The sequence below is a fragment of the Leucoraja erinacea genome, chromosome 8 (assembly GCF_028641065.1).
Source record: "Leucoraja erinacea ecotype New England chromosome 8, Leri_hhj_1, whole genome shotgun sequence".
Lineage (NCBI taxonomy): Eukaryota > Metazoa > Chordata > Chondrichthyes > Rajiformes > Rajidae > Leucoraja > Leucoraja erinaceus.
In genome coordinates this window covers 9794365-9809274 of record NC_073384.1, presented here as the reverse complement: position 1 = coordinate 9809274, position 14910 = coordinate 9794365, and the positions used below count along the sequence as shown (strand labels likewise).

The 14910-nt window shown below is 43.1% G+C and overlaps 1 protein-coding gene across 1 annotated transcript; it reads left to right on the top strand.

Annotated features, from left to right (window-relative positions):
• The first annotated feature begins 233 nt into the window (after positions 1–233).
• chgb (chromogranin B) lies at positions 234–14910 on the top strand. Its single transcript, XM_055638961.1, has 5 exons — positions 234–451; positions 2286–2332; positions 2516–2606; positions 7634–9183; positions 14450–14910. Exons 1-5 carry the CDS (start codon positions 403–405, stop codon positions 14531–14533), a joined length of 1821 nt encoding a protein of 606 aa, XP_055494936.1. The 5' UTR covers positions 234–402; the 3' UTR covers positions 14534–14910.

Sequence of the window (14910 nt, the reverse complement as noted above, 5' to 3'; positions counted from 1 at the left end):
TGACACGTTCTCTGTCTAACTAAAGGGTTGCTACACAGAATCGATGAGTCGAGACAGCAATGGTGCGATTGGGCTGGACAATGGAAATAGTTGGATCTGCTCTCGTTCGGTTTTATCTCCATCAAATTAAAGCAACTAAATAATTCATGGAAGGGAACGGCGATGGATTACGCAGAAGCATTTTCCGATGAAACTGTTGTGGGGCTTTGATGACGGCGATTCTCGGGAGCGAGGGCTGTCTCCGCCTCCAAGATTAACGCCGCGTTTGCAAGCGTTTGTGGTGCGGTCGCTTTAAATTGGGATTACTTGCGCTCGGCTCCATCCAGAGACTGCGGAGAGCAGAGCAGAAAAGTGCTCTCGTCCCACAAGCCGCTCACAGCGCCCACAGCTTCGACGAAGACCATGCATTCCATGCCTCTCCTAACCTTGGCTTTGCTTTGCGTCGTGGCAGGTAACGTCTTTATGTGTAGGAAGGATCTGCTGGTTTAGACCGAAGATGGACACAAATTGCTGGAGTAAATCTGCGGGACAGGCAGCATCTCTGGAGAGAAGGAATGGGGTCGAGACCCTTCTTCAGATTGTCCCGCTGAGTTACTCCTGCATTTTGTGTCTAATGTTGTGTCTTATGTCTGTTTATTTCAATCCGTATTCTTTTAATGGACAGTTTCTCGCTTTCAGTACCTTGGACAGCGGACGGGTCACGGTTACTAACCTTCCTTCCACTCACCAGTTTAGCGGTGGGAAGGGGGGTCATCTTCTTGATAGCCCTCTAAAAACAAGAAGCTGGATTTGTGATTCATAGCATCGATTTATTGGCAATCTTTGTCCGTGTAATAGAAAGCGAGAAAGATAAAGGCGTAGTGGAAATGAGAGGAAAATATTCAATCGTGGAGCAGTTCCAACATTTCCTTATTCTCCACGTCTCCTTTTTTCAGTTATTGGTTGAATTGATTGATTATTATTATTGGTGGGGTTTTTTTAACGTGTGTGTGTGTGTGTGTGTGTGTGTGTGTGTGTGTGTGTGTGTGTGTGTGTGGGAAGGGACTGCAGATGCTAGTTTAAACCGAAGATAGTCAAAAATTGCTGGAGTAACTCAGCGGGTCAGGCAGCACTTCTGGAGACACTGCCCTAGACCACTGGCCTGACCCCGAAAACCATTCTCAAAGTCTCTCCAACTATAGGGCGGTACAGTGGTAGAGCCACTGTCTCACAGCGTCGGGGATCTGGGTTCGATCCTAACCTCGGCACTGTCTGCGTGGAGGTACACAAAAATGCTGGAGAAACTCAGCGGGTGCAGCAGCATCTATGGAGCGAAAGAAATAGGCAACGTTTCGGGCCGCGAGGGTTTTTTCCGGGTGCTATAGTTTCCTTCCACATTCCTAAAACGTGCGGGTTTTTTTCGCTTAATTTGCCTCTGTAAATTGCTTGTAGAAAGTGGGACAACGTGGAATTAGTGTGAACGGGTACAGACTCAAAATGCTGCAGTAACTCAGCGGGTCAGGCAGCATGTCTGGAGAAAAGGAATAGGCGACGTTTCGGGTCGAGACCGTTCTTCAGACTGCGAGTCAGGGGAGAGGGAAACTGGAGGTGTGAGGAGGTACAGAAGAACAAAAGAATGGAAGGTTTGGGTGATCGATGGTCGCCGTAGACTCGACCCGAAACATTCCTTCTCTCCAGAGATGCTGCCTGTCCCGCTGAGTTATTATGCCCCTGTCCCACGTAGGAAACCTGAACGGAAACCTCTGGAGACTTTGCGCCCCACCCAAGGTTTCCGTGCGATTCCCGGAGGTTGCAGGTAGTGGAAGCAGGTAGGGAGACTGACAAAAACCTCCGGGAACCGCACGGGTGGGGCACAAAGTCTCCAGAGGTTTCCGTTCATGTTTCCTAAGTGGGACAGGGGCATAACTCAGCGGGACAGGCAGCCTCTCTGGAGAGAAGGAATGGGTGATGTTTCGCGTCGAGGCCCATAGACAGGGGCATTACTCAAGCGTTTGTTCCATGGGGGGAAAGCCTGTTTCTACGCTGTATCTCCAAACAAAACGAAATCCTTTCTTAATAGCTTCTTCATCCCAGTAACCTAGGACGTCTTCTAATCCACAGCGTTAAGGCAGGTTTGGACTATCAGCTGCAGGTCGGGTGCAACCAACCACATGTTCACTGGTTTGTTTGTTTGTCTTTAAGTTCGCTTTCCTAAAGAACAAACCAGGGAAACGATACCCCGGGGGGCATTTGGTTATTTGCTAGTTCTAGGATCAGTCATTCTGCTTATTTCTTGTTCTTGACAGTAATCACCGCGCTACCGGCGGAGAGGGGCGATCGGAGAGACGAATTGGTACGTTACATACACACGTTTACAAGCCTAATCTATCACGTTTCATGTATTTTGTGTTTTTCTGACTGTTGCTAGATCAATTTCCCTCCTGCGATGAACACAGTTTTATCGTAACGTGTCGTTCTGGTAAATTGAGGTAACTGGAGCTGGTTGTATCCAACATTTATTTATTTACACGTTTAGGTGACGCGATGTATCATCGAGGCTCTTTCCAACGCTCTTTCGAAACCCAACGCCCTATCTGTGAGCTCGGAATGCAGGGACCTTCTAAAGGGTAAGTGTGTATCTTTGTCCAGTCAATATCCTTGAGCTCGTTTATTACATTGGCATCGACGCGAGGTCACCAAACAAACGCTACACAAAGTGGCTATTTACGGTTTAATCTGCGATCCACGCTGGAATTTGCAACACAAACTGCGTGTGTGCGCGTTGGAGGGTAGGTTGAGATGTCTTCTGACGGTGGAAACAATAGTTTTAGGTTTAGTTTAGAGATAGAGCGTGGAAACTGGCCCTTCGGCCCATCCAGTCCGCGCCGACCCGCACGTTAGTTCCATCCTACATGACTTACAGAGGGCCAATTTGCCGACAAACCTGCACGCCTTTTGGTATGTGGGAGGGAAAGGCTTGGATGGAGTAAATGTGGAGAAGTTGTTTCCACTAATGGGAGAGTCTAGGAAGGAGCTGAGGAGGAATTTCTTTAGGTTGGTGAATCTGTGGAATTCTTTGCCACAGAAGGCTGTGGAGACCAAGTCAATGGTTATTTTTAAGGCAGAGATAGATAGATTCTTGATTAGTTCAGATGTCAGGGGTTATGGGGAGAAGGCAGGAAAATGGGTTTAGGAGGGAGATAAATTGAAAAATTGAAAATTGTCCTTTATTGTCATTATAACATGTAAACATGTACAACGAAATTAAAAATGCCAACCAGTCAGTGCACCATTCACACATTACCTAAAAGCTAACGATACGTAAAAGAGAAATATCTGAAATAAACAACAAAAATAAATAACATGAAAAAACCAAGCATAAACACACAACCATACATTCTTCTGTCGATTTCACAATCCCTTTGGTATGTAGCGCACCTGCGCTCATTTGGTGGCTACATTAAGTGTAGTTATTGCTGTGGGATAAAAACTGTTTTTGAGTCTGTTTGGCTTGTCCTCATTGATCTGTACCGTCTGCCTGACGGCAACAGTTCAAACAGGGAGTGTCCGGGGTGGGAAATGTCCTTTATAATGTTCTGGATGGGTGAATGTGTGAAATATACATATTCAAGAATGAATGGCAGAGTAGACTGGATGGGCTGAATGGCCTAATTCTGCTCCTATCACTTATGACCTAACCGAATCACCCAGAGGAAACCCATGCAGTCACAGGGAGAACGTGCAAACTCCACACGGACAGCACCTGAGGTCAGGATCGAACCTGGGTCTCTGGCGCTGTAAGGCAACAACTCTACCAGTGTGCCACTGTGGCGCGACTGTCACGTGTACCATGGTACAGTGAAAAGCTTCGTTTTACATGCTATTCAATCAAATTTGATAATATTGTACATAAATACACTCAAACCACTCAAGCACAATAGTTAACGCAAAGGAGAAGATACAGAGTGCAGGATATAGTTCTCAGCACTGTAGTGCTACAGTTCCAGAGACATTGTCTGGTGTCCACAATGAGATAGAGGAGATAGACACAAAAAGCTGGGGTAATTCAGGCAGCATCTCTGGAGAGAAGGAATGGGTGATGTTTTGGGTTCTTCAGATCCGAAACATCATCCATTCCTTCTCCCCAGAGATGCTGCCTGTCCCGTGGAGTTAATCCAGCTTTTTGTGCCTATCTTCGGTTTAAACCAGCATCTGTAGTTCCTTCCTACACATGAGATAAAGGAGAATGGGACAGAATCATAGTTTAAACCAAGGACCGTCAGAAGCCTGATAACAAACGTAAGGAAGCCGTCCCTGAGTCTGGTAGTGATTTATTAAACTCAATATATCATAGTGATTTAAAATAATAATCCGATGAGGTGAATTTCCAATGAGGTGGGATTGAAGAAAACTACTGAAGTAATTGAGCATCTTCCTGCCGTTCACTACTCCGATGTTTCCGATAGTTTCTATAAAGAATGCAGTCATGGTTAGTGAGCTGGATATGCAAACGTCACACTCTCCGCATCCTTGGCATTGAGATAGTTATCACAGACCATCAGCAGGTTCTGGGCAATTGCTACACTGTGTCAAGAGTCAAGAGTGTTTTATTGTCGTATGTCCCAGATAGAACAATGACATTCTTACTTACAACAGCACAACAGAATGTGTAAACATAGTGCACTGGCAACAATATAATAAATGTGAAAAGAAAAAGTTCAGTGTGTGTATATATACACACTCACACATACATACACATATACATTACATATACTATGTGTATTCACAGTTACACATACCTACACATAAAAAAAACCAAATAACATAGAAAATAGGTGCAGGAGTAGGCCATTCGGCCCTTCGAGCCTGCACCGCCATTCAATATGATCATGGCTGATCATCCAACTCAGTATTCCGTACCTGGCTTCTCTCCATACCCCCTGATCCCTTTAGCCACAAGGGCCACATCTAACTCCCTCTTAAATATAGCCAATGAACTGGCCTCAACTACCTTCTGTGGCAGAGAATTCCAGAGATTCACCACTCCCTGTGTGAAAAATGTTTTTCTCATCTCGGTCCTAAAACACTTCCCCCTTATCCTTTAACTGTGACCCCTTGTTCTGGACTTCCCCAACATCGGGAACAATATTCCTGCATCTAGCCTGTCCAACATAACAATAATATTGCAATAATAACAGTAATAGTCTACGTAGTTCAGACCTTAATGAAGCTCTCAATCCCAACTAAGCGTTGGTTGAACAATAGGTCATTGGGATTTCTAGTCTCTCTGTTAACAATGTACAAGCCCAATGAATGTCCATGTGTATGCAGTCCTTGCAATGAGAACGAGTCTGGTCACGCCACAAATTCCCCGTGTTCAATCCAATTTGTCCAAAATACCGTATGAGTGTTAATTTCTCAAATTTTAAGTAAGCCCTGCCTTCCCTCTTCCCCCCTCCCCAACCTAGTGGTCCCACTGTTCCACTCTTCGCATCCCCGTATCCCTTTGTTATCACCTCTTCCCTAGCCAACAATGGGCCATTATGGGCTCCACCCTTCCTTGGTGGTCTGATACTGGCCCTGATTTGTTCTGGCCTTTTCCTACCTACAGTCCCCTTCCCCCCCCCCCCCCCCCCCCCCCCCCCCCCCCCCCCCCCCCCCCCCCCCCCCCCCCCCCCCCCCCCCCCCACCCCCATCACATTTTCAGTCTGAGGAAGGGTCCAGACCCAAATGGATGGATCTTTGTGCTGGCAGAGAGCTAGTCCAGACTAGATGGGCCAACTGGCCTCATCTGGTGCTGTAATCATTCTGATATTTGGCTGAATAAACTTGTGACTCAGCTTGTCCATTTGAAATTTGCTACAATGGGCATCTTCCCCACCCATAAAGGTGCCAGTCATGATGTATCTCTTCTTCTTCACCTTCATCTTCTTGCATATGACGTGCACAGCCTAAAGTTGTCGGACAACTTGTTCTATTTGATGTTATTTGATTGTGCACGCCAGGTTGATTGCATTCGTCGAAACAGGGCGGACCACGTGAAGGTTGCAGTCTCCCGCCCCAATGTATCTCTTTAACCTGTTAATTGCCAAGATTTTTTTTCACTTCTATACTCGGGGTTGGCACTGAACAGGTTAAGTGAGGCATAAGAATTGAGGTCTGACGAAGGGTCTTGACCCGAAACGTTGCCTATTTCCTTCGCTCCATAGATGCTGCCTCACCCACTGAGTTTCTCCAGCAATTTTGTCTACCCACAAGAATTATTGCTACTTTTAGTTAGAATCTGGCTTTGGTTTAAGTTTATTATCGTCAGTGAAAAGTCTTTGTACAGTGTCCAAACAGGTCTGGTAACACTACACATGAATACAGTCATATCAAATAACACATACAGCAAAGGGAAAATTGCAGAGTGCAGAATATAGTTCTCAGCATTGTAGCACACCAGTTCCATAGACATAGAGTCCTATGTCTGCAATGGGGTAGAGGTGAATTGTGCAATACTCTCTGGAAGGACTGTACAGAAGCCCGATAACAGAGGGGACGAAGCTGTTCCTGAATCTGGTGGTCCGCACTTTCAAGCATCTTAGCGTTCTGCCCCATGGGAGCAGGGAGAGGACAGACCAAAGTGGGACAAGTCTTTGATTTTGTTTCTGTATGCAATGGATATGTTGATGACCATAAATATTTTGCATATATTGGGAACCAATGCAGCAGAAAATACCAACCCTGCTTTGCCTGATGATACATGTGCATACTGGATACTATAGTTGGATACCTTTACATGCATGGAATGATATGGTCAAATCATCCATGATATGCCACGTATGATGTAAGTCACTGGTTGTATTTAGCACCGTTCACTCCAATTGTGTTTTAAAAACATGTACTAAATCATTGAATTTTAAGGTTGCTTTCTCCAAGCAAATCCTCTTGCTATCTCTAGCAAACACAATGCTAGCATTTATTTCAAGAGGGCTTGTATACAACAACAGGGATGGAATGCTGAGGCTCTATAAGGTGCTGCTAGTCAGGCCACATTTGGAAGTGAGCAATCTTGGGCACAATATTTGAGGATGTGCTGGCTCTGGAGAGGGTCCAGAGGAGGTTTACAAGAATTAACCCAGGAATGAGTAGATTAACAAATAATGAGCGTTTGAGGGCACTGGGCCTATATTCGCTGGAGTTTAGAAAAATGAGGGGGGGACCTCATTGAAACGTACAGAATAGTGCATGTGGAAAGGATGTTTCTACTAGTGGGAGAGCCTAGGACTAGAGGGCATAGCCTTAGAATTAAAGAACGTTCTTTTAGGAAGGAGATGAGGAGGAATTTCTTTAGTAAGAGGCTGGTGAATCTGTGGAATTCTTTGCCACAGAAGGCTGTGGAGGCAAAGTCAGTGGATATATTTAATATATAATCTTGATTTGTACGTGGGTCAAGGGGTATGGGGAGAAGGCAGGAGAATGGGGTTAGGAGGGAGAGATAGATCAGCCATGATCGAAGGGCCAAATGGCCTCCTCCTGCACCTATTTTCTATGCTTCTGTTTCTATGATAGAATCGTGTAGACTTGATTGGCCGAATGGCCTAGTTCTGCTCCTATCACTTGAAATGTGAAACGAGAGATGTGTAATCTTTATTGTTCCATCGTGTTCCAGGTGAGAAGCATGAAGTAGCAGGAAATAAATTTGAGAAAATAAATCATTATGAAGAGGACTCTGAAAATCCTCAGCAGGAAAATAAGGGAAGCTTGAGGGCCATCGAGGAATCCAAGAAGCCACATTATGAAGAGGACAAAAGAAATGAAGATGAGAGCGAGGAAAAACGTTACAGACGGAACCACGGAGAGCAAAAAAGTGAGACAAAGAACAGCGAGGAAGATAGCAGAAGTAGAGAAGACTCCTATCCAATGGAAAACACCCATGATGTCAGAAGCCTCGATCATCATTCAAATCAAGAGAACAAAGACCAAAGAGATGCAGATAACAGAAGTGAGGAAGGGAATGAAGGAAGATCCACTTCTCATGAAGAGAAGGACTCACAACATACGTACAATACTGAGAATATAATCAATGTGTCTCATCACAAACAGCAAGACATTAGAAGTGAAGATGAGTCCTCTGAGGAGGATGAACCATCTAGCGTTCATGGACACTCTACGGAAAGACATGGAGACATTGCCAGAGGGGCAGTTGGGTCTAATGAAGACCTCAACGATCAATACAAAAGAAGTGGTCATTTTCCACACAAGAAATCTGACTCTGAAGAGTTGGAAGAGAGAGATAGCGAAGAAGGAGAGAAATTACATAATGCTCCCATGCACAACCAGAAGACAAAGAACCATCGCCGTTCAGAAGAGGGTAAGAGTGGCCACCAAGATAAGCACTACTCAGATATTTCTGATGAATCCGGTGAAGATCTTGAACGCATCAAAAATATTCGCAATTATCTACAGAGAAATAAAAACCAGGCGGAGACCGAGGATAAAACAAGCAAGCGCTCGAGGAGCAACTCGGAGGAATCAATGGAGAACAAACAGCACCTCAACCAAAGGGACGGTCAAGAAGACAAAATGTACAGTGAAGAGGAAGAAAAGAGACATCACACTGGCTACAAGAGGCACCACGGCGAAGGTGAAGAAGAGAAGGATGAAGTTGAGAAGAAGTATCACAGCAAGGAAAAGCCACACAGTGAAGAAAAGAATAACAGCTCCAAGGAAGAGAAGCACGAAAGAGAGGAAGGCATAGAAGAAAGATTTGCAAGCAATGGGAAGGACGAGGAGGAAGAGAAAAATACAGAACCCTATCCAAAAGTCCACCGGTATTGGTGGAAGAAAAGGCATGGTTTGGAGGATCGAAGCCTTGGCAGTGAAGAGGCAACAAGGCCCGGCGGGCATAGCCACTTCCATCAGCAACATGAAGAACACGTTGACAAGAGGCAGGGAACAGATGATGACAAAAGACACGAAGAGGAAGACCAAGGCCGGAATGTGGAAACCGGTGAGAAACATCCCACTGAGCAAAACCTCAGCTCAAACCATGATTTCCAAGAAGAAAGGATGTACGATAGAATGAACAAGGTGGCACATTATCTGAAGTCTAAGTCCATGGAAGTCCCAAAGGTTTACGATTCTGAGGAAGAGGAGGGGAAGCAAAGTTACAGTGAGGAAAAGCAGAAAATAAAACACAGAGCTCCAACTGTGGAAGAGGTGAGCTTAATCATTTTTACTTTAATGAACGACGATAAAGATCTTTGTTAACCCACATTTCTTAGTTTTAAGAACAATGACAATAGACAATAGGTGCAGGAGTAGGCCATTCGGCCCTTCGAGCCAGCACCGCCATTCAATGTGCTCTTGGCTAATCATCCCCAATCAGTACCCCGTTCCTGCCTTCTCCCCATATCCCCTGACTCCACTATCTTTAAGAGCCCTATCTAGCTCACTCTTGAAAGTATCCAGAGAATCGGCCTCCACCGCCCTCTGAGGCAGAGAATTCCACAGTCTCACAACTCTCTGTGTGAAAAAGTGTTTCCTCAAATCCGTTCTAAGTGCCATACCCCTTATTCTTAAACTGTGGCCCCTGGTTCTAATGTTTGAGGAAATAACATATATATTTTCCTGATTCTCCAAAACTATTGTAAAATAATCTGATTAACCCCATGATGGCACATTATTATATAAATAAGACAATGATCATTTATAAAATATAATCATTCCATTTTATTTGTTGTTTTAAACCAATTTTCAAAGTTGAAATGTTAGTTAGCAATTGGATGAAAAATATTTTCACAGCAAATATTTTTTCAGAATTTATTTAGAACACCTTGGAGGATCTGCATCCATTACATAGATAATAGTGTGATATGATGTCCTTGGTTTCCATTATATCTAAGTCTTTAACAAGGTCTGCCTTGAATATAGTATGTTGAATTACTGAGTCTCCACTGCCCTCTTTGTTTGGGTTTTTTTTTTAAATGAATAACACCCATAAATTGAAACAGCCATACAGAATAAAACTACTGCCTGGTAAACTGAAGGACCATTCAGAATTCAGAACTTAGGCCTCACATTAGATTAAAAGACGTTCTTTTAGGAAGGCGAGAAGAGGAGAAATTTATTTCGTCAGAGGGTGGTGAATCTGTGGAATTCTTTGCCACAGAAGGCTGTGGAGGCCAAGTCAGTGAATATTTTTAAGGCCGAGATAGATAGATCCGTGATTAGAACAGGTGTCAGAGGTTATGGGGAGAGATAGATCAGCCACGATTGAACGGCGGAGTAGACTTGATGGGCCGAATGGCCTAATTCTACTATTAACCGGGGAGTTGTCCCTCTGCCGATTGGCGGAAAGGGGTGGAGATGGGAAGATTTGACTAGTGGTGGGATCCTGTTGGAGGTGGCGAAAATGTCGGAGGATTATGTGTTGTAGGTGCCCAGCTGATGTGGTGAAAGTGCAAGGCCTAGGGGGACTCTGTCCTTATGACCTTATTATTGAGTTGACGACACTTAGGACATATAATTGACTCAATTTAAACATCACTTAATCCTTTACTCCAGAGATGCTGAGTTACTGCTGAGTTACTCCTGCATTTCCTCTATATTTAGCGTTAGCAATAACTCTGAACAGTGTACTCCATTGTCATTGAGAATACAATAACACAACTATACATTTGTAGATAAAACTTGACACAAACCAGTATGAAAAGCAAGTTTAATTGGTGCAAGATAGGCAAAAATGCTGGAGAAACTCAGCGGATGAGGCAGCATCTATGGAGCGAAGGAAATAGGCAACGTTTCGGGTCGAAACTCTTCTTCAGACTTAATTGGTGCAAGTTTTTATTGTTGAGTTGCACAGGTATGATTATTCTATAGCGAAACAAGAGATTGTAGATACCAGATTCTTGAGCAAAACATAAAGTGCTGGAAGAACTCAATGGATCAGGCAGCATCAGTGGATCAGCAAATGGACAATGAGGTTTTGGGTCAGGAGCCATCTTCAGACTGATTGGAGAAGGGGGAGAAAGCTGGGTAACATCGGTGGGAGCTAGTGATAGGTGGATACAGGCATGGGGTGGGGGGGGAGGCTGGTGATAGTTGTTGATTGGCAGAGTAAGTAACAAAGGCTGGAGGTGAAAAGGAGACAAAAGGGTGAATGAAGAAGCGGAATAAAATGTAAGCTCGGAAGAGGGATATAGGGTGGAAGAGGGCAGGAAGGGGGGGAAAGAGTGGGGATAAAGGGGAATGTATGACTTGGACTGAAGAAGGGTCCCGACCCAAAACGTAGTTTGTCCATTTTGCTCCAAAGATGCTGCCTGACCCACTGAATTGGTTCAGCATTTTGTTTACTTGCTCAAGATTGCAGCATCAGCATTTCCTTGCATCTCAGGCTTATATACTTATTCCATGCTGCCCTCTTGTGACTGAAACATGCAATAACATTGCAAAGTTTAAACAGCAAAACTTGAAGACAGAAAAAAGTTGAAAAATCAGAGCACTTGTAGGAAGGAACTGCTGATGCTGGTTTAAACCGAAGATAGACCCCGAAAGCTGGAGTAACTCAGCGGGACGGGCAGCATCTCTGGAGAGAAGGAATGGGTGACGTTTCGGGTCGAGACCCTTCTTCACTGCAGAGATGCTGCCTGCCCCGCTGAGTTACTCCAGCTTTTTGTGTCTAAAAATCAGGGTATGTAGGAAGTATGGTTTGCAGGAGTTTAGAGTAAGATGGAAATATATTAAAATAACTTGGACACTGAATAATGCAATAATTTTAACACATAAAATCGATGTTTAGTTAATTACTGATTGCCTGTCACTGTATAGAGGAGAATGATCGCAATGGTGTCCTTGGAGTTTAAGGTTAAAGCAAGCATGATCAGGAACAAAGAGCAGTTGCCTATGTTCTCATCTGGAATGCCTTTTCAAGAACTAGATCATCTCCTGCTGATCATAGCAATCATCTTCACCTGATTTGCCCAAAGATTTACTGATGGTTTGCTTGGAAATGAAGCTCAGGAAATGGTTGATTTATTGTGCTAAAATAGTAAGATATCTGTTTTCAAGTTGTCCTTGATCATCCAGCTATATCTGTAGAACAGACAAGGCAAGATCGCAGCAAAATCTGATCTAACCTGGACCTCAAATTATTCACTGTGAACTATTATTTTTTGTGATGGGGAATAGTGTTGTGGTTAGGTTGTTGAACAGAGACCTTGAGTGGACTTTACATACAGTGAGTAAACAGGCCCTTCGGCCCACCGAGTCTGCGCTTACCAGTGTTCGGCCCATACACTAATCTACACACAATTTTACAACTTACTGAAGACAATTGACCCACAAACACCTGTATGTCTTTGGAGTGTGGGAGGAAACCAGAGCATCTGGCAAAAACCAACGCAGTGATGGGGAGAACGTACAAACTCCGTAGAGACAGCACCCATAGTCAGGAAGGAACCTGTGTCTCTGGTGCAGTAAGGCAGCAACTCTCCCGCTGTGCCACTCCATTGCTTTGTTTCTGTTTGGGTTATGCTGTCTGATCAACCCATTTTCAACTCCACATTCGCTTTAACCTGTTGGAGCAACAGTGGGACCAGCAAAGGTTCAGGGCTGTTTTGCTGATCATGTCCCATCTGAAAGATTGTGTTCCGGTCTGGGCATCGTACCTGAGAAAGCACGTCAAAGCCTTGGAGAGTGCTTGACTAAGATTTTGTGGAGACGAACCAGGGGAAAAGGGCTTCACTTACACGGATTGAGCGGAGAAACGAGATTTGGTCTCTTAAGAGCAGGAGAGACAATTTGATGAAATATTCAAAATAATGATGAATTTTTATGCAATAAATAAGAAACCATACTTGGCAACTGTAAGACTGGTGACAGGAGAACACAAAATTATCAAAAGAGACAGTTGATAACTTTTTTTTACATAATGCTAGCTCAACTGTACTGTCTGGAGTAGGTCGTGAAAATATTTTCAATAATAATTTCAGGAGGGGAAATGGGCAGGTTACAGAAAGACTTTGCAGAGCTGTGGGATCCAGCAGGTGGATGAGATTTATTTGAGTTTATTTATGGAGTTGGCAAAAGCACAACGGCCTACTTATGAGCTGCCAATCAACAATTCCACAGGTTACTGAAGTAAGTTGGGATATTTATCTTAACTATCAATCAATAAGTTAGACCAAGACTGAAACGGCATTGAGTGACATAGCCTGTATACATTTAGGTTATTGAAATAAGGAATATTACTGAACAATTCTTTCCCCCCCATTTCCCTCATCAATCTTCTTATACTTTTGTGACAAGGATATGTGCAACTACAGTATGGTGATTCATGTCTGAACATACTGTTAGAGATTTCTACTCAGGCATTAAAAACAATGTGTTGTTTTAATTCAAAACTATTTTTTACTACTTTAGTTAAAAAAAAAAAGTTCTATTTTCTGATTTAAACAAAACCTGGGCCTCAGTTATCTAAGAGTACACAATTCAGATTAATTACCATTACAATTCTCACATAAGTTTTAATGAATAAAATTCCACGGCAAAAATCACAGATAAAAATGTACTTGTGGCTGTACATACTGGACACCATTCATGAATCGTTTAGTAGAAACAATGAATTGCAGGTGCTGGATAACACATAAAAGGACACAAAGTGCTGGAGTAACTCAGCAGGTCAGGCAGCATTTCTGGAGAGAAGGAATGGCGATGTTTCGGCTCGAGACCTTGCGTCTGAAGAATGGCCTCGACCAGAAACGTCACATACCTGTGTTCCGCAGAGACGCCACGTGACCTGCTGGATTACTTCAGCACTTTACGGTTTGATTAGGATTGGAATAAGTATTTGAATAAGCAGTGAAGGATTTCCTTGCAACATTTATTTTATAGCTTGGCCATTTCTGAATTACACCAGAGCAAAGTTGCAACATTATTTCTAAATTCTGCACACTAAATTTGTATTTAGTTGTATAAATTATGTTAAAAATACCCCAGAGTGAAATGTGCCTGAATGAAGTGCAAAAATAATTTCATTCATATTTGGATATCAGTGGATATTATAAGGCAAAGATAGACAAATTCTTGATTGGAAAGGGTGTCAAAGGTTATGGGGAGAAGGCAGGAAAATGGGATAAGGAGGCAGAGATCAGCCATGATTGAATGGCGGAGTAGATTTAATGGGCCTAATTCTACTCCTATAAATTGTGAATAATTGAAACATTGGTTGATTACCTATAAAGACACAATTCTCTGCTTGGCTTTCCTTTGAAATTATTACTTTTAAACTACACAGTCATCGCTCTATGGAGAGGATGGTTATTGACGTGCATATTTGACCAAGTGAGTTGCAGAATGAGTCCCAAAATAGCAGTGAAACCATTGGAATGGCTGTGTCTATACTGCATTGGGTGAGGTTTTTGTTATGCAATAGGCAGGAATAAGCCATTTACTAATCACAAGATGATTATTATTGTCTTCAAAGGAGAAGGAACTTGAAAATCTTGCAGCGATGGACTTGGAATTGGAGAAAATGGCAGAGATGCTGCATGACAATCAAAGGGATTAATACAACGTTGTCAATGGAGTCAATTACATCATCAAGACACCTGATACTATGTTGAACATATTATTAAAACGATTAAAATAAAAAATTATCTAATGCACTATAAAAACATAATCAATGAAGAGGCTGCTTGCAGAGTATCGATTATCTTTTGTTGTCCACTTGTGACGTATGTTAAACTGCTGAAAATATTTCTATTGCACATTTCTATATTACTAAACATCATAGCCAAAGGCATGAAGAATTAAGTGACATTTTTGATCTAGATCCATGAAAACTGTCATAACTCAACTTTCATAATTTGATTTCATATTGTTATTGTATTGCAGTTCAGCTTGTAATTTTGGATTAAATAAAAATCGTGGTGTGTTGAGACCAAA